Raw genomic sequence first — 26,483 nt, forward strand, 5'->3', positions numbered from 1 at the left:
AGGCCCTTCAGGAGAAAAGTTCGAACATCCCAGGTTCAAAGAGAGACACGCTGTTTCCAGACATTAATTTCCAGAAGGAATGGATTTCTCTGGCACCAGTTGTCCTAAAGGTATTTGCTTCTTAGAAGGCAGAGAAGCAGGAACGCCTTTACAATGGTGGAGTCTCCCGGCAGCATGACTGGCCAGATCTGACTGCTTGGGGGGCGCGGCCCACTTCCCTCGCTGCCAGCACCCTTTCTCGGCGCCTGAAGAGAGGGCCCGGTGGCTTCTCCGGCGCGGGCCGGGGGCGGGCTCGGAGGAGGAGGAGGAGGAGGAGGAGAGGGAAGGCGCGCCCGGGATCCCCTCGCCCCCTCCCGCAGGCGCCCAGCGAGTGAGGACGTCCACCGCGACGGGAGGGAGGGAGCGGAGGAGACGGGCAGGCTCGGCGAGGCCATGTGATGCTGGGCGAGAGAGTCGCCGCCGCCGGAGCCGCCTCCTCTCCTCCCTCCGATCCCGGGCTGTCATGGCGACCCCCAACAACCTGACCCCCACCAACTGCAGCTGGTGGCCCATCTCGGCGCTGGAGAGCGATGCGGCCAAGCCGGCCGAGGCCCCCGACGCGCGCGAGGCGGCCAGCCCCGCCCAGTGGCCGAAGGAGAGCCTGGTCCTGTACCACTGGACCCAGTCGTTCAGCTCGCAGAAGGTAGACCCGGCAGGGAGCGGGGAATCGGGAATCGGGGTGCGCCCGGTGGCCAGGGGGCCTGGGGGAGGCGAGCCGGGAGGGCTTGGGGGTCTGAGGGCTGGTGAGAGACAGGAAGGGGGTAAACCCCAACCCCAAAGGACGGGAGACGCTGGGGTTCCAGGGCCCCAGAAGCACCGTCCCCAATTCTAGGCACATCCGTTCTGCTTCTTTCCCTTCCAGAGAGCCCTGGCGTGTTGGGGGGCTGAGAGGAGAGACAAAGGCCAGGGGAAGGACAGGGCGCTGCTAGGAAGGTGGCCTGTCTTGGAGGTGGGGGGGGGGCAAATGTGGGGATGGAGGAGCGCTTCCTGGGGTCCAGCCTCCAGTCCCAGTAGCCCCATGGCAAGCCTGCCTCCACACTGCCACCTTGGCCCCGTAGGCCTCCCACCACCCCTCTGCCCCTCTGCCCCTCTGTCCTGGCTGGAGGCCTTCCCCTGGCTGCGGCTTGGAGGGCCTGTCCCCAGTTTTGCCCTCTCTCCCTTATCTTGAGCTGGGAATGAAGGAGTTAACCCACCCCCTCAGACCAGCTAGGCTGGTTCCAACCTATCTGTGTTTTGCTCCTAAAGGCACCGGGGTTGTCCCAGCCTCTCAGACCCCGGGGAGTTGGGGGTCAGTTGGAAATCCAGCCTGGTGCTGAGTTCTCAGGGTTCCCACTTTCTGGGGCTGAAGGCCAGGGGCTGCACCTGTGAGACAAGGGCACCTCTAGGGGCGCAATCTGCCACCCTGGGTGAGCGTCCCTTCTCTGGGGCTCGGATTCAGCACCATGGCTAGGGACCAGTACTGGGTCCTGCTGGGGCCTAAGCGGCGTCTGCTACCTGACCCTCTGGCTCCTCTTCTCGCTGGAAGATCCTTTTGTTCCTTTCGCTCATTTTCCAAATGGAGAAATAGATTCTGTAAAGAGGAAAGGTCTTTGGACCAAAAGACTTGTGTTTGAGTCTTGGTCCAGGATCACTAGTTGGTTATGTGCTCTTCTGTGATCCTTAGTTTCATTATCTGGAAAATGGGAATAATAATAATAGCTAGTTCTTCTAATTCCAGCCCCTTCTCAGGGTTGCTTAGAGGGTTATTGAAGAGGCAGTTTAACTTAGTGTTCTAGACTGGCACTACTCAAACTGAGTGTGCATCAGAATGACTGCATGACCCTGGCTAAAACACAGACTACTGGGCCCCACCCCCAGAGGCCCTGATTCAGTAAATCTGGAGTGCACCCCAGATGCTGCATTTCCAACAAGCTCCCAGGCGGTGCTGATGCAGCTGATCCACAGATCACCCTTCTAATAGCCCTGGTGTATAGTCTAGGCTCTGAGGCCAGATAGTCCACAGTGGGACAGCCATCTTCCCCACTAACTTGCTGTGGGGTCTTGGACAGGTCCCTTTGCCTCTGCAAAGCCTCAGTTTTATAATCTGTAAAATGGGGCTGATGACAGTACATTCCTCAGAGGGCTGTTGTGAGGGTGGAATGAGATGTTGCACAAAAAGTGCTGATGGCAGTGCCTGGCGTGGATTCAAGGCTCAGTTAATAGTGGGTGTTACGATGTCATTAGGCAAAGGACGGTCTGGGTCAACCAAGGTCACACTGGGACTCCCACGAATTCCATACATGCTTGCTGGGCCCCACTGCATGACAGGTCCTATGCAAGCAGCTAGTGGTTTGGAGACGAATCAGATTGCTCCTGCCCTCCAGATTCCAGACCCTCTCTCACCCACACCTAAGGAGCCAGGCTGCAGTGGGAGGGACAGGGGAGGAGGTAGGGGGAGACTCCTGCTCTTCCCCTCACAGAATATTTTCTAATTCAGCCTGAGCTCAGGGCTGACTCGGGGGGCCCTTTCGTCAGGGATGGGGCCACCCACTGCAACCCCAGTTGTGACTAAACTAGCCTGGGCATCCTCCTGCCTCCCTTGCCAGGTCTTCCCCCTGCTCAGGGGCCCATGGTGGGTTCTAGAGTCACTGTGGCTTGGCAGAAAGGGCATGGTCTCTGCAGTCAGACGTTCCTGAGTTCAGCCTGATCGCTTACCAGCTATGTGACCTTGGACAAGTCATTTCACCTCTCTGAGTCTCATATTGGAAAAAGGGGACTTTGCAGCCTACCCTGCAGAATTCTGGGGGATTTAGAGGGCATAGGTGAGTTCTCTTCCTTCCCTTCAGTCCTAAAGGGCCTTGCTTACACACAGGAAGCAGTCCCAGCTGCAGAGCATCTGAGAGCCTGACCTTAATGGCACACACACCCTTAATAGCTGAAAAATAGCCCACCTCCAGCTGTGATTGCAACCCCAGAGGGGCTCTGGGGCTCTTCCAGACCCACAGGGCCGCAGGACAGTGTGGGAGTTAAGAGCCTAGACTCTGGAGCTAGACTTCTCCCAGCTCCGCCACTGACCAGCAGGGTAACTTGGGCAGGCTGCTTAACCTCTCGTGCCTCAATTATCCTCATTTGCAGATTGGAAACAATGCTAGTACTGCCTGACAGGGTCTTTGTAAGGCCCAAGCAAACTGATCCGTGTAAATCACCTGGCAGAACACCTGGCACGTAGAAAGTGCTCAGTAAATGCTGGTTGTTGCTGTTAAAGACATGGACTTTGCTATCAGTCAGACATGAGGTCAAATCCCAACTCTATCACTTCCCATCCATGTGATTTTGTGCAAGTATCTTCACCTCTCCAGGCCTCAGCTTCCTCATATGTTTGGGGGTAGTAGCAGTACCTCCCTCAGTGTTGTGAATACTAAAGGATATCATGCACAGTCACACACTTAGCACAACGCCTTTAAAAATGCATGCTAATAATGGATTTTCAAACACCATCATGGACGATTGTTGGGACCAAGGGGTTTCACAGAGGCTCTAAATATATGATGTGAATGTTAGCCTGCTTCTGAGACTGCTCCTGCATCCAACCTCTTCCTCCTTTGGAGGGGTGAGATTGGGGAGGGGGACAAAAAATGCACGGAGTCAAGGGGCCTTAATTCTCGTGCTGGCACTCCCACCAACTGGCTGTGTGACCTCAGATAAGTCCTGCCACTCTCTGGGCCTCAGTTTCCTCAACAAAAAATGGACTAGATATTCAATACAGCCTACCTCTTTCCCTCCCCTGGCAGGAAGAACTTGCTACTTACTTGCTGTGTGATTTTGAGCAAGTTATTTACTGCCTCTGTGCCTCAGTTTCCTCTTCCATAAAATGAACATAATACTAGTACCTACCTCTTGGGATTGTTGTAGGGATTAAGTGAGTTAATGTGTGAAGCTCTTAGAATAGTGCCTGTAAGTGTTGAATAAGACTTAGCTACTATTATTGTTGTTTCCACCAGAGTGAGAGCCTCTGAGGGCCATCCCTGGCTCCCTGAAGCAAGCCTGGTTCAAAGTTTCCCTTCTCCTATCCTCTCGGGGTCTGCCCTGTCCCAGATGTGCCCAGAGTGAGTCCCCAGCCCAGCCCTTGGCACCCAGGGATAAGAGACACAGCTCTGGTTCTGCCACTTAGGACCGAGCCAGCCTCCTAGAGTCCCCCCGCCAGACAAGGTGGGAGGAAAACAGAAGCTGATCTCTACCTCCTACCATGGCTTTGCCTTTCAAGCTCTTGGGCACTACCCATCCCCCACCCCCAGCCCTGACTGGATGGTACTTGATCACTTAGCCACCCCACCACCAAGAGGAGGCCCACAGATGAGAACTGACGGGGGCAGCAGTGCTGCCAGACCCACTGGACTCACTGTCCTCAGCTCAGACACCAGCAGTGGCTCCCCAGGTCCCTCCGTGTAAAACCTAGAGTCTCCACATTTGCCTCAGGCCCTTCCGCAGGGTCCTGAACTTATTTGGCTCATTGACCTCTCGACAGGTGTGGGAAGCCTGTGGACCCCTCTCGGAATGATGTTTTTAATTAAATAAAATAAAATACATTTTGAAGGACAGCTATCAAATATTTTAAGGACAAATTTGCTATATAATAATAAATGTGTTCCTGTATTAATCTATTATATAATACAGTCCAGTGGCCGCTCTGATAACTACTGTAATGTTGAAGTCATGATGCGTGGCAGTGATAGTTTGAACTAACTGCAAGTATAAAGTGATAAAAAAATATCTGTGACTTCTGGTGGTGACAATATTCCAGGCACTGCTGACACTACTGTGCTTTGTCGCCTACATTCACAATTGAAGAAAATGCTAAATGTCAGTCTGAGATTACTGAAAATAAACCTGCACTGTCTCCCACACACATCGAAGGATTCCCTAAGTTTATTCATGGACGCCCCTGCTCTGGGCACCTTGATTCGAAGGCCCTGTGCACGATCCTCGCTGACTCCTCTGTGCCTCGACTTCCCCATCCAGTCTGCTCCAGCCACTCTGCCCTCCTTGCTGTTTCAAACATGTCAGACATGCTCCTGCCTGGGAGCCTTTGCACTGGCCGTTCCCTCTGCCCGGAACACTCTTCCCTCTGACATCTGTGGGGTCCCCTCCCTCACCTCATTGAAGCCTTTGTTCAGATGTCACCGCAGAGAGGCCTGCCCTGACAGATGACCCTATTTTCAGTTGCCACCCATCTCCCTGGCCCTCTGGCATCCCTACTACCCTGACCATGCTCTATTTTTCCTTTTTTCCAGTGCACTCACCATCTTTTTTTAATTAGAGAAGTAGTAGGTTTACAGAAAATACGTGCAGAAAATACGTGCAGAAAATACAGGGTTTCCATTAGTGTGGTACTTTTGTTACAATTGGTGAAACAATATTATTATCGTTGTTCTATTAACTGTAGTCTATCATTTACATTTGGGTTCACTATTGTATAGTCCTATGGGTTTGGGTTTTTTTTAAAATTTTTATTCTAGTAACATATATACAACCTAAAATATCCCCCATTTAACCACATTCAAATATATAATTTAGTGGTGTTAACTGAGTTCACAATGTGTGCTGCCATCACCACCATCCATATATATATATATATATATATATATATATATATATATATATATAATATATATTTATTTACCATATACTTTTAACTATTTATGTCCGTCTGTCCCCACTGGACTGTCAGCTTCCTGCAGGAGGAAGCTCTGTTTTGTTCACTGCTAGTCTCCAGCTCTTAGAACATGACCAGGCACATAATAGGCAATCAATAAACAAGTGTTGAAAAGTGATGAATTTATAAACATAAGAGGTCACATTAAAAAAAGAAAGAATTTGAGATGAATAAACTGAGGCTCTGAGACTCTAAGTGTCTTTTACAAAGTCACAGTGCAGCTGGATGGCAGGGCAGAGATGCCACCTCAGCCCTTCACGGTGGCCTCATAAACAAGGGCCTAGAGAGGAGAGGGGCCGTGCTTGACTCCTGATCATGAAGCACCAGTGGGGGAATTTCAGGCCCCCACAGCGAGGATAGTTTACCCAGAGACCGCCGATGTCTGGTAGCACCGAGTAATGACCACTGAAGTCCGCTCCAGCCTGCTGGCGGCACTGATAGCAGATGGCCTTGGTGGCTACATGCCCTTCCCCGGGGACTAGCTTCCTCCCTGCACCCTCCCCTCCCCTGCAGGATGGCACATGGCTTTGGCCTGCAGCTCAGCCAAAGGAGAGAGTCTCCTTGGCCACCGGCACCAGCGGGGTGACCCGGAGGCAGCTCCTGGCAGCACTGTCATGCCTCTTTAAGATAGTCCCATCCCCAGGCAGTAACCCCACCCCACACCCTCACTGGAGCCTCAGTGGTTGCTGGGGGAGGACGCCCTGCCAGGAGAGAAGGCCAAGTGTCTAGACCTGCCAAGGACAAAGGCCTGGTTTGCCCTCTGTTTCCACCCCATCATTTGGAGGTCCCAGCTTGGCCTGGAGACTGGACAGCTGGGCAGGGCCTGAGTGCTAGGGCCTGAGGATGCCCAAATAGGGGCGTGGGGGGGGGATGGGGCAGCTTTGCTCCTGCTACAGCTCTAACTCCAGCCTCGATTGCACTGGGGTTTCTCCAGGGCACAGGTACCAAATGTACGCTCACACATACACTCTTGCTCATGCACACTCACACACACACAGGTGCATGCACTCTTAGACACACTAATGCAAATGCACCCATGCACACACTGATACAATGGACACTTGCTCACTCACATAGTTGCCACTCACACTCATGTGCACACATTCACACTCACTGACACACACCTGCACACTCACACAAGATGCAAACAGATGCCACCCTGGGGCTGCTTGCTCTCAGCAGCTGTTCCTCCTCCTCTCTCAGACAGAACCAGCACTTCCTCCCACTCCCGAGGAGAGGGACGGAGCCAGCCCCCTCCTGCGTGCTCCCGGAGACCACGTTGCCAGCTCACACCAGGGCTGCAGGGCTCTCCGTCAACACGGAGCCCAGCTCCCTCATTTTATTGTTGGGAAAATGGAAGCCCAGAAAGGGGTAGGGAAAGCTCCAAGGTTGCAAAGCATTGCCGTGGCAGAGTCAGGGCGAGCATCCAGGGACTCTGCCTGCAGGCCGTGCTTTTGAATCTTTATGAATGAGTGTTGGGGGTTCAGGGGCTAATTACCTCTCACTCCCCATAGTTCACCAAATGGAAGGGGGTGTCCATGTTAGCTGTGAGATTGGGGCTTGGGGCCTCTAGGACATCAACCAGGGGCGAGGGGCAGTCTGTGTGTTTATAATAACAGTGATGGTAGAATCCATGTATTATTAACCTCCTGCGCTGGGGCTGTATCCACATCGCCCCATTTCAATCTTACACCAGCCTTGAAGGAATAGATTACGTTCCTCAATTCACAGAAACTGCAGATCAGAGATGCTGAGTGACTAGCCCAAGGTCACCCAGAAAATAAGCAGCAGAGCCAGCTTCAAGCCCTGGTCATCTGCCTCTAGAACCTGACGCTGTTCCGTAGGAACCAATGCATTTACGCCCCTCAACAGCCCTCTGAGGGACTCACCAGTAGGACTCCCATTGGACAGGCAAGGAAATTGAGGCATACAGAAGTAGATACATGTCCAGATCAACCAGGAAGTAAGTGGTAGAGCTGGGGTGTTCTAGTTTGCTAATGCTGCCGGAATGCAAAACATCAGAAATGGATTGGCTTTTATAAAAGGGGGTTTATTTGGTTACACAGTTATAGTTTTAAGGCCATAAATTGTCCAAGGTAATGCATCAACAATTGGATACTTTGGTACCTTCACTGGAGGATGGCCAGTGGCATCTGGAAAACCTCTGTTACCTGGGAAGGCATGTGGCCAGCATCTGCTCCAAGTTCTGATTTCAAATGGCTTTCTCCCAGGATGTTCCTCTCTAGGCTTCAGCTCCTCAAAACTGTCACTCTTAGTTGCTCTTGGGGCATTTGTCCTCTCTTAGCTTCTCCAGAGCAAAAGTCTGCTTTCAAAGGCTGCCTCCAAAATGTCTCTGTAAGCTGAAGTTCCTCTCTCAGTTCTAGTGAGTCCTTCAAAGTGTCCCTCTTGGCTGTAGCTCCTCTTCAGAATGTCACTATCAGCTGCACTGAGTTCCTTCTGTTTGTCAGCTCATTTATATGGCTCCAGTAATTTCATTCAGACCCACTCTGAATGGGCGGGCCAACACCTCCATGGAAATTACCCAATCAGAGTCATCACCCACAGTTGAGTGGGGTGCATCTCCATGGAAACACTCAAAGAATTACAATCTCATTAACACTGATAGGTCTGCCCACACAAGATTACATCAAAGATAATGGTGTTTGGGGGGACATAATACATTCAAACTGGCACAGGGGGTTTGAACTGAGACAGTCTGGCACTTGGTCCAAGGAACTGGCCACAGCACCACACCCTCTTCCGGGTGCCTAACTCCTGGCTTCTGGGAGGGAGACTGGGGATGCCCAGTCACAGGATTTGCCACCCCAGTTGTGTCAGGGGGCATTGATGCTCAAGGAGAACAGGCCTTTGCCTCTCCCAGGGGTGCCCTCCTTCTCCCCTGGACTGGAGCCAAAAGATGGGGAGGAGAGTATGGGAGTGGGGTGCTTGCCATCCTCTTGCTAGGGAATCTGGTACAAGTCCATCCCCTTCTCTGAGTCTTGGGCCACAAAGAGGGGGCAGTCGGTCTAGGTGCTTTCACCTGGGACTTCCAGCTCAGACACACTGGGCCAGGTCAGGAGCATCCATCGCCCTCAAAGCCCTCCTCGAGCTCCCATCAGCCCAGAGGTTTGTCTGGGACCCCCTGGAGACAAAGAGAAAGGCTCAGAAGGGGAAAGCCCAGGACTCTGTAGAAAGGAGGCATTCCCCAGGGTGGAAAGCACTGGTCTGGGAGTCAGGAACCATTGCTTCCAATTTTAAGTCTGAGGCTAAATTGCTGTGTGACTTTGGGTAAGTTACTTGCCCTCTCTGGGCTTTAGTTTTCTTGTCAAGAAAACTAGGGAGATCCTCTCTGCTCTGCCCATTTCTGGGGGGCTATTGTGAGCATCCAACCAGGCAACCAGCTGGGAAGGGGCTTGGGGTACTAAAGGGTTGGGCTGATGTTGGCAAACTTATTTTTCACCTCGCTTTGTTCCCCTAAATAATTTGAGAAATTTAGCTATTGATTATGATGATGATAAGGTTTTCTGTGATTTTCTAGTCAGATCTACCCCTGGAGGCCAGGCTGAGTGTCCACTGATGAGAATGATGGTCATGAACTGAACACCTCCTATGTGCCAGACACTGGCTGGTACTGTTTAGTATCCCCTTTTTGCAAATAACGAAACTGAGGCTCAGAAGGGTTGAGGAATTTGCCCAAACTCACACAGCAGAGCCAGGAATTCTAACCCGGGTGTGTCCAACTGTAAAACCCAGGCCTTTAACCACCCGGCGGCACTGCCCCTTGTCCCCAGATCAGGGCAGCATGTCCCCCAACGCCAGGCATGTGCCCCTGGGAGATAACCCCCTGAGTGCCCAAGCACAGACTGGAAGCAACAGTGTCCCCTCCTGTGTGTGACCTCTGACCTCCCTCCCTGCACGCTCCGCCCCACCTGGGCAGAGCATCCCGGTGTGTCCGCCCGCCTTCCCTGCTCTGACCCTGCACCTGCAGGTGCGGCTGGTGATCGCCGAGAAGGGCCTGGTATGTGAGGAGCGGGACGTGAGCCTGCCGCAGAGCGAGCCCAAGGAGCCCTGGTTCATGCGGCTCAACCTGGGTGAGGAGGTGCCTGTCGTCATCCACCGCGGCAACATCATCAGCGACTACGACCAGATCATCGACTACGTTGAGCGCACCTTCACAGGAGGTACGTGGGCCCCAGGGCCCAGGCCTGGCTGCAAGAGCTCAGGACCTGCGAGCTCAGGCAGGGCCCCAGGACCTGGGAGGCCTGGGGAGACCCGCTGGGCCACAGGTGGGGCCTGGTCTCCCCAAAAGGAGCCATGGGGCTACAGGCAGGGCTCAGCTGCTCCCCCTGCCCCAAGAACCACAGAGCCCAAGCACGGCCACAGATCCCAGGAGCCACACACACACACACACACACACACACACACACACACACACACACACGAGAAATAGCTTGGCCCAGATTCACCACCCCACCCCACCCTGAGCATCAGGGTCATAGTCTCCCTCCCCCAGGAACTCTGGAGTCATAGGCCTCAGAACCTTGGGAAACCTGCAGACATGGCAGGGCAGGGCTCAGTTTCCCCCACAAGGAGCCAGGGGGCTACAAGCAGATAGCAGGTGCCTCCCAGGATGTGCAGAGCCCAGGCAGGGCCACAGATTTGCCACAGATCGCTGGGAATTCCACAGAACACCCCCATCCCTGGTACTTGAGAGAAACAGCATGGCTCGGACACCCCTCTAAGAGCACTGGGGCTAAAGCCTCACTCCACCAGGAACTCTGAGGTCACAGGCAGGGCACAGACCCCCCATGAGGTCCCCCAGACAGGGCCAGATCTCCCTCAGTCCCCCCTGAAGCCCCAGGAACCCATGGTCATGGTCAGAGCCCAGACGCCCCAGAACCTCACAGATGGGAGCAGAGTCACTAAGTCCCTGTGGACACACAAGGACCCAGAGGTCCAGAGTCAGAAAAGTCTTGCCCAAGGTCACACAGCCATTAGTACCAGCGCCAGGACTGGCCCAGAGCTCTGGCCTCTCCCTGTGTCCTCTCCCTCCCTTCACCCCTGGTCAGGCACCTGGATCCCGCAGCCCAAGACGGGTCTCCGCCCTGCAGGAGCTCACTGCCCACCGCAGAGGCTGCCCACAGCCACCGAGAGGGGATCAGGGCCCAGGCATTACTGTTCAAAAAGAACAGGAATTAGCTGCCAGGTGTAAAAATCAAGGAGCGTTCCCTTTAGAAGCCCCCAGGTTTCCAGCTTCTCTTGAAATCTGGCAACACCAGCCCTAGACGCCTGCCCAGCAACAAGTCTGAAGGAGGGAGGAGCTGCCCCCTTGGAGGGACAGCTGGACAGGGCTGGGGTGAGAAGAGGTGGCTGGGGTGGGGGTGAAGGGACCACGCAGGCTTCCTTCAAGCCCAGCAAGAGTACCAGAAGGGGGTGGACCCGGGGCCTCTGGGCTGCTTCTTCCCGGGGTGCTGGGGTTCTGGGGTGGGCGGCGCCGAGGCTGCCTGGGGGGATCAGGGGCGGGGCGGTGAGGGGGGTCCGCCTCCACCCGGCCAGCGCCCCGCGGTGCCCCGCAGAGCACGTGGTGGCCCTGATGCCCGAGGCCGGCAGCCCGCAGCACGCGCGGGTGCTGCAGTACCGCGAGCTGCTGGACGCGCTGCCCATGGACGCCTACACGCACGGCTGCATCCTGCACCCCGAGCTCACCACCGACTCCATGATCCCCAAGTACGCCACGGCCGAGATCCGCAGTGAGTGCCCGGCGGGCTGGGCGCCGCGAGCCTCTTCCCAGCCCCCTTGGTCGCCCACCTGCTTCCCTCCCACGGGGCTGCTCCCTCCTCCTCCTCTTCCTGCCACTCATGGTCTCTTCCTTTCTTCCCTTTCTTCCTCCTCTTCCCCCTTCTCTCCCTTGGCTGTCTGTCTGTCCCTTCCTCCCTCTGTCCCTTTCTGTCTGCGTGTTAGTCCTTGTCTCCCCCTCTGGGTGCCTCTCACTTTATCTCCCTTTTCATCTTCTCCCTTGCCTTCTTTCTGTCTTTCTCTCTGTCACTGTCTGTCTCTCTGTCTCTGGGGTCTTGCTTGCTTTCTCTCCCCTTCTCTTTCTGGCCTTCCCTCTTGCTTACCTGTTTGTGACTGACAGTGTCTTCCCTCTGTGCAGTCTCTCTGCCCTCCTCCTCTCATCCTGCCACTCCAGACAGAGGCAGTGGGGCTGTCTGCGCCCCCACCCTCACCCCACTCCCGGAGGCTTGTCTTGTCCATGGGAAGCTGGAGCACCTCCCCAGAGGAGTGCCAGCCCCAGACACTTGAGGTCAGAGCCTGGGGAGGGTCCTGGACTGCCAGGGTTGTGGTCGGCGGCCCGGGGTGCTGAGTGATAACAGGGTTGGGGTCAACAAGGAAGACTGCCCCGATATGGCAAAGCCCCCGGCAGGATCTCTGATTTCTGCTTCAAGGGTTACCCATCTACTGCCCTGACTGCCATCCTGGACATTTACAGAGCCTAGTTCATCCTTGTGTTTCCACTGCCCAGGAAATGGATGTTGGATTAAATCAGATGAACCACCAGCATCTGTTTACAGACGTTGGTCCTGGCTCTGTGCAGACACCATGGGTCCTACAAACAGGCAAGATGTAAAGCTGCCTCACAGATAATATGTGCTCAGTAAATGGTCGCTTCCTCCCTCCCCAAGGAATGAAGCTGATGTCCCGAGTTGGGGAGAGGAGCAAGTTATGGAACTCAGCCACGTCCCTTTAGAGTCCCCTTGAACAAGACTCATGACTTGCTTATACTGTCCTGTCCCTGTTCAGTCAGTAACATTTAGTTATTTATACTGTCCTGTCCCCATTTAGTCAACAACAGGCTCTGGGCAGAGGGCTGGGGACAGACACAAACTCTGCTCTCCCAGTTTTGTAGGAGCAGGTAGACAAGTAACCAGGCAATTACAGTGCAGGGCTAAGTAAATTTCAACAGCTCTCAGAAGGCAGTCTGGCACTCTAGATCAAACATGAAAAGGCCCACTCCTTGGAGATTATCCTGCAGTTACATTTGGACATGTGTATCAAGAAGTACTTACAAGGATTGTCACTGCATCATTGTTTGTAATGGCAAGAGGTTGGAAATAACCTAGCTGTCCATGGGTTGGGAACTGGGTAGATAAATTATGGTACGTCCATACAATGGAATACTATGCAGCTGTTAAAAAAATAATTGGCATAGGAATGCTCTTAAGATATATTAGTGAGTGTGAAAAATGAAGGGCAAAAAATATGTGTCTAGTGTGTTGCCATTAATGTACTTAAATGAGAGTTAAATGGATACACAGATGCTTGCAAACGCCAGGAGTGCCTTTGGATGGGATACACAAGAAGCTGACAGTAGTGTTTGCCTGGAGAGCAGAAGTAAGGGATGGAAGAATGAGAGATTTACTTTTTGCTATTTGAAATTTTAACAAGTATGCCCTGCAACCTGTTTAAAATATAAATAAATCAAACCTTTTTTTTTAATTCATTTTTATTGAGATATATTCACATACCATACAGTCATCCATGGTGTACAATCAACTGTTCTCAGTCCCATCATATAGTTGTGCATTCATCACCCCAATCTATTTTTGAACATTTTCCTTACACCAGAAAGAATCAGAACAAGAATAAAAACATAAAAGTAAAAAATAACACCCAAATCATCCCCCCATCCCACCCTATTTTTCATTTAGTTTTTGTCCCCATTTTTCTACTCGTCCATCCATAAACTGGATAAAGGGAGTGCGATCCACAAGGGTTTCACAATCACACTGTCACCCCTTGTAAGCTACATCATTATACAATTGTCTTCAAGAGTCAAGGCTACTGGGTTGCAGTTTGGTAGTTTCAGATATTTACTTCTAGCTATTCCAATACATTAAACCTAAAAAGTTTAATCTATATAGTGCATAAGAATGTCCACCAGAGTGACCTTTCGACTCCATTTGAAATCTCTCAGCCACGAAGCTTCACTTCGTCTCTTCTCGCATCCCCCTTTTGGTCAAGAAGGTGTTCTCAATCCCACAATGCCGGGTTCAGACTCATCCCCGGGAGTCATATCCTGTGTTGCCAGGGAGATTTACCCCTGGGAGTCAGAACCCACGTAGCAGGGAGGGCAGTGAGTTCACCTGCCGAGGTGGCTTAGCTAGAGAGAGAGGGCCACATCTGAGCAACAAAGAGGCACTCAGGGGGAGACTCTTAGGTACAATTATAAGCAGGTTTAGCCTCTCCGTCAGGCAACCACTTTTGTACTTTCTAGACAATATATATTTGCTTTGCTTTCAAACCTTTTTTTTATATAGTACCAATGAGTGTTACGATAAGGGGAGGCTGGAGGCTGCAGAACTACAGAAGATGTCCATCCCAGCCTCTGGGGCTGTGGAAGGCTTCTTAAATGCAGCAGCATCCAAGAATGAGTGGGAGTTTGAAGGAGGACAGGGCAACCCCTCTCAAATTCAGGGGTGGAAGAGGATTGTTGGAGGAACTGAAGAAGTTCAATGTGGTTGAATTATAGCCGAAGGCAGGAGACTGGTCATGGTATGGCCTGGGAACAGGTCTGGTGGAAATTGGGTTTTATCCAAAGCTCAATGGAGAAACAGGGATGAGAAGGGACATGCTCAGATCTGCATTTTACAGACATCATTCTTTCAACCTGGAGAAGAGTGGATGGGGCAGTTAGGGGGGTCCTGGCTGTTGTCTGGATGAGCAATGGTGAGGGCGGAGGCACCTCTAAGTGCTTCTGGGGGCTGGAGGCAAATGCTTCTGGGGGCTCCCGTCCTGTCTTGAGCCATTTGAAGATGCCTAGGAGGCAGGGGGATCCAGAGCAGGCCCAGTCTGCTTTCTCTTTTGAGGGGGCAGGGAGGTGCTCAGGGCTTCAGCCCAGGCGGGGGTGCGGTGGGGACAAGCCTCAGAGATGCAGAATGAGCGGAATCCAGCCTGCAGTGACCCCCCACCCCAATCAGTCTGAGGTATCCCCTTGGCCTGGCCTGCCCTCCTCGAGTCGGAACCGAGCCACATATACAGCCCTGGAGGATGCTGTACCTGACCTTCACACTCATAAAACACTGATGAGGCTTAATATAGCCCCAAAGCTGAAAGAGCCAGGAGTGTGTTTCCTGGGGTTTGTGTCAGGCAAGGAGTGGTGGATGACGAAACCTCAGAGGCGGGAGGCTGAGCAACTGTGACCATTCATTCACTCGTCTCACTCACTCATTCATTCATTCAGCAGTCACTCAGATCCTGTTCTGTGCCAGGTTTCAAGGACACAAGAATGAATCTGACACAGCCCCTGCCCTCCAGAAGCTCACATTCTAGGGGGAGAGACACACATCCAGAGATAAGTAGGTTAGCACCAAAGTCTTCATATACAGCTGTACCGGCTGTCCCTGCACAAGCCTGTGGGGTGCTGTTCAACTAGAGCACAATGTGAATGGGGCTGCGCATAGTAGCTTCTGGCAGAAGTCTGTATAGCGTACACTGGGGCACAAAAGCACTGAGTGGTCAGACCTGGAGAATCGGGAAGGGCTTGGTGGAGCAGGTGATCTTGAGCTGAGTCTGGAAGGGGTTTTCAGGAATAGAGAAGGGTATTCCAGGAAGAGGGAGCAGAGTGAGCAACAGCATAGAGGTTTAGAATGGTCTGGTGTGTTCAAGGAATGGCAAGCATTTGGATTGGCTGGTGCGTTACTTTCTAAGGACAGGGAAGTTGGGTGAACTCAGTGAAAGATAAGTAGGGGAAAGGGAGAGAAGCAGGATCCTGCAAATCTTTTGGGCTTGGACATTACCTGGGTGCTGCACGACTGAGCCAGGAATAGATTTTAAGCAGACAGTGACATAGTCAAGGGCGTGGCTGAGGAAGCACTCTCTGGCAGAAGGATGGAGAAAGGCTTGGGCTGGAGGGAGTGGAGGTGGCAGTGGTGAATTAGGTCGTCCAGGTGAGAGATGATTTGGGGTCTGAACTATGGCACAATCTAAGGGTTGAAGGGGGGAGGTAGAAAATGGGAAAATATGAAAACAATTAAGGTGGAAGAATCAAAAGGACCTTAAAATAAAATCAGGGACTGATTTTATGTAGTGAGCAGTTGTTGAGGATAATACTCAGGCATCTGGCTTGGCTTGGTGTGGGGGTGGGAGGTGCTTAAATTTAGGGAGAACATAGTGGGAGGAGCAAGTGAGCAGGGAAGATGATGAGGTCAGTTGGGCAAGGATGAGTCTGAGGAGCCTGGGGGATGTCCAAGACCCCAGGATCTCATCCCACTGAATTATTTCACCTCACTCTTATAAAACCCATAGCTTACAGTTAGGTTGATTTTCAAAGTTAGTTTATAGGACATTTCCTTTCTCCCATTAATAATAATTCTCAGTGTGTTGCCTTGACCCACTTTCCATTGCCCTTGACCTTTTGGCATCTTTAAAAGGCCAGTTTTCCCAGGAAAGATGGGTCATCAAGTCCCTGAATCTTTAGGGACATTGCCTCACCAGAAGCAGAAGTTTCAAGGCACCGAAGGTCTTCTGTATTTTTTCTTGCATTAAACAGGTTTTTCTGAGTGGGGTACAGTGAGTGAGAGACAGATCTAAGTTCAGAGGCTGTTCGTCACTTACTAGTGTGGGACTGTACTTAGCCTCTCTGAACCTGTCTCCTCACTGTAAAAGAAGGAAGGAGGGCTAGGAGAAACTTGAAGTATGAGTTTGTCCAGCTTTAGGGCTGTATCCATTTCTGGCTAACTGCTGCTCAGTGAGGTGCCTTGACCCCTTGTGCCCCAGGCAGATGACCCTCTGGGTCCCGCAGCATTCCGTCATTCTTCCTTTGCAGCATCAACCATGCTGTGCCATAGAGATTTCTCTATGTGTCCCCCACTAACCTGAGCCAAAGGCAGGTGCTAATGTTGGATGTTGCTATTGTTACTTCCCTGACCAATGTTTGGATGGAACCTATTTCAAGTCGTGTAGGGGCATGGATGAGAGAGGCACTGGGTGTCAGAGGTAGTCCTCTCTCCCCAGGACACTTAGCCAATGCCACCACGGACCTCATGAAACTGGACCATGAAGAGGAGCCGCAGCTCTCCGAGCCCTACCTTTCCAAACAGAAGAAGCTCATGGTGAGTGCCCGCAGGCCTTCTGACTCCCCTCCCCCACCATCTTTTCCATGGAAAAGAACTACCTGGAGAAGCGGTTTCCAAGTAGAGGATCAGCTGATGACATGAAATGGCAAAAGCATTGGCTTGCTCTCCAAATCCTGCCTCCTCTGCCATTTATTGGCTGTGTGACCTTGGGAAAGTCATATATCCCTGGAGCCTCTGTTTCCACATGTCCTAGGTTGGGTACCTAAAAGCAGAGCACTGAACACAGGTACTTGGCCAAGTGAGGTATTGGGGGAGTGCCCTGAGGAGAGCACTGTAAGGAAGGGAAGGATCAGGAAGGGGAAGGAACCCTGCTTCCACCTGACCCCACAGGGAGCTCTGGGGCATTAAGGTCACCATGAGTTTGATCCACCTTGAGGCAAGGGGCCAGCCTTTTCTACCCCCATTCCACCAGTCATCGTACAGACTTCTAGGGGACAGGAGTGGGCACAATCTCCCAAGTATTTCTGAGCAAGGCAGCTTCTCATTGGCTGAGAGTAATTCTCTGGAGAAGAGGGCAGCTATGAGCCATGAGCAACCAAGACTCCCAACCTCAGGGATGAGTGTACTAGCCCTGTAAAAGGAATCTTGAGTGGGGCAGCCAAGCTCACAGGCCTTTTGTGAGCACGCGATGATGGTGCCTTGTAATGGTGGGGCATCCTGTACACTTGGAGACTGGGTTTGCAGGATGGGGTTTAGGTGAATCCCCTGCCATCCCTGGTCATCCCCAGGTCCAGTGAGACCAACCCAGCCTCTCTGGCTCCTACCTTTCCTACCCCCAGGCCAAGATCCTGGAGCATGACGACGTGAGCTACCTGAAGAAGATCCTCGGGGAGCTGGCAATGGTACTGGACCAGATCGAGGCCGAGCTGGAGAAGAGGAAGCTTGAGAATGAGGGTGGGTGCCAGTCCTGGGGTAGGTGGAGGCTGAAGCCCACCCGGCCCACCCTACCCCTGTCCCATCCCAGCTTCTTTCTTTCCAGAGATCTCAGAAGACCTCCCAGGTGGTTAGGGTCATGGGCTGTGGAGTCACAGAGATCAGGGTTCAAGTCCTAGCTTGACCACTTACTATCTGAGTGCCCTTGGGGCCAGCTGAGTTCACTTCTCTGGATCTTGGTTTCCCATCTGTAAGATGGAGATAATAACAGGACCTACTCCATAGAGTTTTAGAGAGATGGCATGAAAAAATGCATGTAGAGTGCTCAAATCAGCGCATAGTAGGTGTTTAATAAAGGTTGGTGACGATGATAGTGGTGGTGGTGATGGTTGTGCTGGTGCCGGCCTACCACACCACCTCACCTGTCCCCTGCTCAAGGATGTGCTTTGGCTCCCTCATACTGCAGCCAGACTTCCAGCCTCACCCAGACTCTGACCTTGACTCTTCCTGCCCTCAAGTTGGTCTCTTCTCTGGACTGAATTTGGACATGCCAAATTCATTCCCATCTCCGTATCTTTGCTCCTGCAGCTCCTCCAGCCTGGTGTAGCCTCTCCACCCCATTCCCCTCTCTTTTCCTTGTTACACACCATCTTTGCTACAGCCCTTCTTTAAATTTTATTCTGGACCTTCACATCTTGCCCCGTTTTAGGCCCCGATTACTCCTGTCTCCCCAAGAATGCAAATGTGTACATCACATGCAACATGCACTGCTACACTCACAGCCTCATGGATACACATCTAGCGGGGAAGTTTGTCAAGCACAGTGCTTCAAAAGATGGGGTTAGAGTCAGGAAGATTTGAGTTAGAGTTTCAGCATTGCTGCCTGTACTGTGTGACCTTGGACAGGTTGCTTTCCCTATTGGAGCCTCAGTTTCCTCATCTGTAAAGAGGGGTGGTAATAATACACTTTAAAACCTTAACTCCATCTTGTTGGACTCTTGTGAAAATTAAAAGCACTCAGCACAGTGGCTGGCAGGTACTAGGTTAATACATTTGCCAGCTAAAGGCATGCACAGTCCCCAAGTGAGAAGACAGAAGCTCAAAGAGATGAAGTGACTTGCTCAAGGTCGTGCAGCTCAGAAACGGCATAGTTAGGGTAAGAACCATTCCTTCCGGGTGGGTCCAGTGTTCCTTCTAGCAGGAATGAAGCAGGAGGCGAGGCCATCATCTGAGAGAGAACTATGGATCGAGTTGTGAAAAGTGAGGAGACAGGATGAAAGATTTGAACTTCTCTCCAGCAGGAAGCGCAGGGATGGACTTCTGTACCACCTCCAAATCAATATTAACCCCAGAAAACAGTCCTCTCCTCATACCAATAGGAGTTTATGGACCACTGCCCCCAAATACCTCTGGTACTTGCTCATTGGCCTCCTGGCCCTACTGTTTGCGGCCGGATTGGCTACTGTTGCCCCACGTTGGGCGCCAGTTTGTCCCGGCCCGCGGGACGTTCAACGGAGGCTCGGAGTCCTGTGAGGGAGGAATGGTATGGGACAAGAGACACGAGGAATGACAGCAAGACAGGTTTCTGATCAAGCTGCAAAATTTTATTGAAGAGGCAGGTTATATATACTCTAAGGGTGGAGGGAGTGGCTAGTAAGGACGGGTGGCGATCTAGGATTGGCTGCTGCTGCTAGGGTGGAAGGCAAACGTAGGGGGATTGGCGGTTGCTGTTGCTGGGGGTCTGGGATTGGTGGTAGCTGTTGCTGGGGTGGATGTCCAATGGGCGGCTACTGTTTAGGCGCGAACTAGCTACTGCTTGGGCGGGAACTACTGTTACTTCCTAGAAGAAGGCTAATTATAGCTTAGGCTGTTCTTGCATCAGCCCTGGCGGCCATGTTGCATGTTACCGGTATCGCTGAAGGTGAATATTATATATGCTACCTTAATTGTCCCCAACACTCTCCCTAGGGAGTGGGGAAGCGAGCCTACTCAGACACATAATAGGACATCTGGAAGTACTGAGTCCCTCCTGGGCTCTGTGGCCATCGATTTAAAGCTTCGCTGGTCATCTTCATTGGGAGATTGTCTCTAGCAGGCAAGGTGGGCAGACTCCAAGAAGGCACAAGGTGGAGTTCATCCAGGGCTGGGGCATTGCAAAGGGAACATATAGCTGACAGAGAGGGGGACTCAAAGGGGCCAGGGCCTTCACCAACATCCGGATGGCTCTACACATTCACACACATATATAGTCATGACAATCCGTATTGGATGTGCTTAAATACTGACACACACAGACATGCTTGTAGCCATCTGTCTGCGGGCAAACAGCCAAAGGGATGTGGGCATACACTTTTCTTCCACACCTCTGTGGACACAGACATCCATGCATGCGGATGTCCATGTGCATGCATACAACCAGTTGCATGGATCTGTGCAGCAATACCCACGGGGAGACTCAGACCTCAGGCATAATGTAAACCCATCAACAATCTGCACAGAGACCCAAGTACAGATTGTGGCTATTCAAAGGGCCCTGCATGTGGAGATACATGCCCCTGTCCATGTTCATTTGCACATGGAAAGAAGCAGTGTTCTGGAGTGGTTATGAGCATGGACTGTGGAACCAGATGGCCTGAGTTCTAATCCAGGCTCTTCCACTTACTAGCTGTGTGGCTTTGGCCATGTTATTTAACCTCTCTGGGCCTCAATTTCCTCATCTGTAAACTGGAGAGAATAATAGCATGTTATGTCACAGTGTCATTGTGAGGATTAAGGGAGTAAACATGTGAAGAAGGAACAAACTGCTACAAAGCAAGTGCTATGTAAGCTGAAACTACTTAATAATAATAATGCTGTTATTTTATTATTTAGATACATGCACTTAAGAACACAGGACATATAGCAAGGAATAGTGATATTAAATTACCGACATGAGTCCTTGGAATGACCTCCCAGAATACTAGCCAGGGCCAAGCCCTAGACTGGTGATGACCAGGGGTCACTGGGATGGGATATCAAACTCACCATGGCTCAAAGCAAACCCCTCACATTCCTCCTCAAACCTGCTCTTCCTCCTGGGCGCTCATCTCAGGCCACGGCCTCGCCATCCATGCAGGGTCGTGGACATGCCTCCCAAATGCCTTTCAGACTGGGCTGCTCCTCTCTGTCCCCTCTACTGTCCCTGCCGGTTGCACCAGCCTCCTCCCTGGTGTCCTGGATTCCTCGCCTGCCCAGTCGACCCTCTGCCACAGTGGCCAGAGTGACTTCTTTAAAACATGGCCACCCCGATGGCCCCACGATCGAGGTCCAGTCCCTTCATGGGGCATTTTTGCTCTCCTCGGCAGTCCTGCACACTCCCTGGTATTTCGCACCTCCCCCTAATCTCTTCAGAGCCTCTTGGCTCTAACTGAAACCGGCTCTCCCCTGAGCACTCAGACTCCCCCACAGTCCTCTAGCATTGTGATCAGTTTCTCCCCCAAGAGCCTGAGGTGGGGCAAGGGTCTTCCTTGCTCCTCATTGCCACTTGCAAACTATTCCCCTCCTCCATAACTGCTCACCCACGGTTTTGAATCTCTTTGTTATCAACCATGCCACTCCCTGCCTGCCCCATGACAGTCATCTTGACTCCTCCCCGCCCAGGGTCCCTCCACCTCATCCCCTCACCCTGTCTCTGTCCCTCTCCACGGTCCCACCTTAGACCATGAATGCATTGCCAGTAACTGCAAACCCTCCAGAACCTCAGAGCCACCATCCACTTCCTTCACTTCCTGATCACCACCTTCTTTGCAGCTTCCTTGCTCTAGAACCCAAAATGCCAGCAGCCCTCTTACCCTCTGGGGACTTCCGAGCCCTGAGCCTGCCTCTGTTTCACTGCTCCTCTCTCCTATCATGATCTCGCTGCCCTCCCTACACAGCTGTAATTCCCTTATCTAAACCTCCAGCTGCCTTGCCCTTCTCTTGCTCCATCCTACTCCAAAACCTCAAACCTGCTTGAAGCCGACTCTCCACCTACTTGGCGCCTGCACCTTTGAGGCTAAACATGGCTGAGAAAACACGCAAGGATGGTGCCTGGTCTCACTTTGGATTCATGACCACTAGCCTTGGATGGCCCTCGATGCCTCCTGAACCTGCCCCTCTCCCCCTCTCCGTATACCGTCCCTCTCCAACTGTTCTCCCCATCCTCACGCTAAACCAACAGCTTTCTTTCTATATCACTGGTGGACCAGGTCCTGTCCTCACTCATCCTTTCAAGGACATCACGTCAGTCATTCTCTCACTCTCCTAATCGTTCCCATCAACATAATGTTCTTTTCCTCCAAACTTAAGGAGAAAAAAGAAAACAAAGCACTCTTGACCTATCTCAAACTATTGGCCTGTCAGGAAATTTCCTTGAAAGATCATCATGGCTCGCCGTCTCCCACTCCTCTCCTCCCTTTCTCCTGAATTCCCTCCAATCGGGCTTTCCTGGTCAGCACTCTACTCCCACCACCCTCGTCAAGGGCACTAGTTGCCGCCTGCAGTAGGCAGTTCTCAGGCTTCGTCCTAGTAGCATTTGGACACAGCTGAGTGCTTTCTCCTCCTTGAAACGCTTTCTTCCCTTGGCCTTCAGGACACCACACTCTCCTGGTTCATCTTCTCCCTCACTGGCTGCTTCTTTTCATGCTCCTTTGCTGGCTTCTCTTTGTTGCCCCATCCTACACCTTGGAGAGCCCCAGGGCTCAGCCCTTGGTCTTATTCTCAAATCTGTCTACACTGGCCCTTGCTGGTATCATCCAGTCTTGTGGCTTTCAACACCTCCCCAAGTGATGAACCTCCCTTGAACTAGGTATATTCATATCACTGTCTCCTCTGGGATGTCTAATGGGAATTTTGAAGGTTAGTATTCCAAAACAAACTCTGATTACACCTGATTCCAGCTTTTGTTACATTTTGTCCCCTCCCCTGATGAAACTGTGAGCCTCTCGAGGGGAGACATTATGTCTTGTCATGTCTTCATGCCCAGGTCATACTACCAGATAAACATTTATTGAATGAGTGAATAAATGAATGAGAAGACACAGAGTGCAGAGGGGGCTCAGGCCTTGATGGTGGAGTGCTTAATAGGGCGTTAGATTCACGGAATTTCTGAACTGAAAGGAACAGCCTGTTCAAAGGTGCAGAGGCAAGCTGCGCAGGGATGCAGACCTTACGAGAAGTGGGGAAGAGGGAGAGCATTCCAGACCTGAGATACAGCAGGAGCAAAGGCCCAGGGTTGAAATGGGCGTGACTTGTTTGAGTGGGGGCAGCGGGCAGATGGGGATGCATGAGAAGACAAGATTAGAGAAGGGTATTGGAGCTAGACTATTGGAAAGCCTTGAAGGCCTGGCAAAGGAATTTGGACATTAATATGTAGTCGGGGGGTTAAAGATTTTGAGCAAAGAGGTGATGTAGGGGACCAAAGGAGCTCCAGAATTGGAAGTCTAAATGACTGGGAGAAGCATGTTGTGCAAACCAGTGCTTCCTAAATATGCAGGCTGATTTTAGATGGCATGGGAAAATGGCAATAAATAACCAAAAACCAGATAATGAGACCTATTCCCTTTTCAATTCTTTTGATGATGTCAAAGAAAAAGTCTCTGCATGATGCTAATATTTAACTCTTTTATAGTATATATTGATATCCACCCCTTTCTTTTATAAAGGGGAAAAAAAAAAAACCAACAGATTTTGGTGGGCAGTAGTATCCTGCCAGAGTATGATAGCATTTTTTTATTATACTTAGTTTTATCATAGTATAAAATTTATGGTATGTTACCATTTATGGCAAATGATGCTGTTAAAGATATGGGGTTAGTTTCTTTTTTCATGCATCCAACAGTTCAGTAAACCTTTATTGAGCACCTACTACATGTTAGGTGCTGTTTTAGGTGCAGGGATGCAACCTGCACGAGACATACCGAAGTCCCCACCCTCATGAAGCTTCCATTCTAATAGAGGAACAGAGCCAATAAACAAAATCAGTATGTAAAATATATGTTGCAATAATGGTGCTATGTTCAATGAAGAAGAACAAAGTGGAGGAGGGAGATAGTGACTACTGGGATTGGGAGTTTGAATTTTAAATAGGTGGCCCAAGAAGCCCCCTGAGAAGAAGCCATTTGAGCAAAGACCTGCAGGAGGAAGGGGAGTGTGTCATGTGGCTCCGTAGTAGTGGAAAGTGACAGAGGGAGCAGCAAGTACAAGGGCCTGAGGTGGGAATGTGCCTGGCATGTTTGAGGAACCGCAAGGAGCAGCGTGCTGGGGAAGAGAGATAGGGGGAGAGAAGTAGAATCCAAGGTCTGAGAGGTTCCTGGGGGCAGATCTCATGGGGCCTTGTAGGGCTTGGAAGGACTTCAGCTTTTACTCTGACTGTGACAGGAAGTCATTAGAGGATTTTGAGCAAAGAGAAGTGATATGATCTGACTTACATTTTAACAGAATCTCTCTGGTTGCTGTGCTGAGAATAGATTTTGGGGTACAAGGACAGAAGCAGAGACTTTTTAAGGGGATGTTGTGAGAATTCAGGCAGGAGATAATGGTTTGGACCAGGATTTAGAAGTGGAGGTAACATCAGATTCTGGATGTACTTTGAAGGTAGAGCTAATGGGAATTACTGACAGACTGTATATGGGGTATGAAAGAAAGAGAAAAATTAAACATGATACCAAGGCTTTGGCCTGAGTGTCTGGAAGGATGGAGGTGCCATTACTGAGATGGGGATGAGTGTAGTGAGCTGGGGTGACAATCAGGAATTCAGATTTGGATACGTCAAGTTTGAAATGCATAGTGGACATCCAAGTGGAACTGTCAAATGGGCAACTGGATATGGGAGTCTAGAGTTTAAATACATGTATTTGCATTTTGTAGTCAGTTGATTTAAAGAAAAAAATAACTAACAGAAGTAAGATAAGGATATAGCAAAAATTATTAGAAGTTGTATAGGAATGAATGACCTTCAGGAAACAGCATGGCAAAGAAAAGCTCGAGGAGTTAAGGAGAAAAAAGTGAGTTGGTGGGGAGGGGCTGATTTTCTCCCCCCACCCACCCACACCCCCCCACCCCCACCCCATGTCTCTCTCTTACACTCTAGGGCAGAAATGTGAGCTATGGCTCTGTGGCTGTGCCTTCACCCTTGCTGATGTCCTCCTGGGAGCCACCCTGCACCGCCTCAAGTTCCTGGGACTGTCCAAAAAGTACTGGGAAGATGGCAGCCGGCCCAACCTGCAATCGTTCTTTGAGAGAGTCCAGAGACGCTTTGCCTTCCGGAAGGTCCTGGGTGACATCCACACCACTCTGCTGTCGGCCGTCATCCCCAATGCGTTCCGGCTGGTCAAACGGAAACCCCCATCTTTCTTTGGGGCGTCCTTCCTCATGGGTTCCCTGGGAGGGATGGGCTACTTTGCCTACTGGTACCTCAAGAAAAAATACATCTAGAGCCGAGCCGGGGGCTTGGGTCTGACTGTTGGTGTCTCTGTGCTGTGTGATTCCAAATGAGCTCTCAGTAATCACTGTCTCTTGAACACTTGGACAGCCCTTTCCTGCCCCTTGTTCTGAGTAATTCTATCGTCAGTGTGAAAACGTCCCATAGTGTAGAAGTAGATTTGCGACTGCCATGAGTTGAGGCCACGGCTCTATTAAAGGAGAGAAAGAGAGAGGAAAAAAAAAAGAGAGAAAAATAGAAACAAAACATGAATGCCTTTTCTTTCAATTCAAGATCTCAAGATGGAACTGTGAGGACTGGTTGGGATCTGAGGTGAGTCCCAGGCTGCTTTATCCATCAGAGCCCAGATTCTGGGAGGTGCTGGGGACTAAGCGAACCTGACCTTGCCTCCCCTTCCCTCTTGTCCAGGGAACTCTTGCACAGGACAAAGCCAACATCAAGACTTGACTCTTCTAACCGGTACCTCCGGGTGGGGCTGGAGATCCAAAGACCCTATGGGCAGCCCCTGAAGATCAGAAGGGGCTTCATTCTTCTCCTGAGCATGGACTGAGACAGCAGTGAATTGAGTCAAGACAGTGACACCCAAAAATCAGGCTGTGGTTTGGGGCCAACACATGAAAACTCCCCTCTTGTTTCGGCCAGTGCATTTGGTTTGGCACTTTAATAGAAATCCCTGAAGGCAGCATCCACCGTCCTCTTCCTCCCGTGAGTTGAGTTTTCCTACCACAAGAGGTGGGACTTTCACTAAAAGCCACACTGGCCTTTTCTGAGGTCAGTTCCATTCCAGGTGCGGGGAAAGGTCCAGAGGAGGATGCACCTAAGGTCCTTTTCCCAGCCTCTGCCAAAGCCATCTCCTTTAAGCTCACCTTTCCCATCACTCATGGGCTCTCTCCATGTCCCCAAAGGGGTCTCTGCATCTCTACTGCCCACCCTGGTCATGTTTCACTTTCCTGTGCCTTTAGCATGTTGGGAAAGGGTCTGGGTGTCACTGCCGCTCTGCTTAGAAACCACTGAAAGCCCCCAATAAAGCGTCCAGGAGGAGCAGTTTCTTTTCATTTCTAAACCTGTGTTGTCCATCTACCTCTCTGTCTCCAAAGATTGGGGTCTGAAGGGTAGAGATGCATGGTTTCAGACTCAGTTCTTCTGCAAGAGCGGGCAGAAGGATTCTCAAGTTGCTGGGCCTGGGGATGGCTTCTGAATAGACTTGAAAGCTCTGACCTTGACATAAACTTGCCTTTCTTGGGCACAATGATTCACAGTTTACAGAGCACATTCACAACTCATG

The 26,483-nt window shown here is 51.3% G+C and overlaps 1 protein-coding gene across 3 annotated transcripts; it reads left to right on the plus strand.

Annotated features, from left to right (window-relative positions):
• The first annotated feature begins 322 nt into the window (after positions 1-322).
• GDAP1L1 (ganglioside induced differentiation associated protein 1 like 1) lies at positions 323-26,483 on the plus strand. Of its 3 annotated transcripts, XR_005213136.1 has the most exons (7): positions 323-682; positions 9,669-9,912; positions 11,308-11,481; positions 16,745-16,842; positions 17,646-17,760; positions 24,848-25,510; positions 25,607-26,483. XR_005213136.1 is itself a non-coding variant. In XM_037811897.1 (6 exons), the coding sequence occupies exons 1-6, from the start codon at positions 503-505 to the stop codon at positions 25,189-25,191; spliced, it is 1,155 nt and encodes a 384-aa protein (XP_037667825.1). In that variant the 5' UTR covers positions 323-502; the 3' UTR covers positions 25,192-26,483. The 3 variants fall into 3 exon arrangements, 2 of the variants coding, with proteins under 2 accessions (XP_037667825.1, XP_037667826.1); XM_037811897.1 differs by having other exon boundaries at positions 24,848-26,483; XM_037811898.1 differs by having other exon boundaries at positions 9,720-9,912; positions 24,848-26,481.

This window comes from Choloepus didactylus, chromosome 19, assembly GCF_015220235.1.
Source record: "Choloepus didactylus isolate mChoDid1 chromosome 19, mChoDid1.pri, whole genome shotgun sequence".
In the NCBI taxonomy this organism is placed as follows: domain Eukaryota; kingdom Metazoa; phylum Chordata; class Mammalia; order Pilosa; family Megalonychidae; genus Choloepus; species Choloepus didactylus.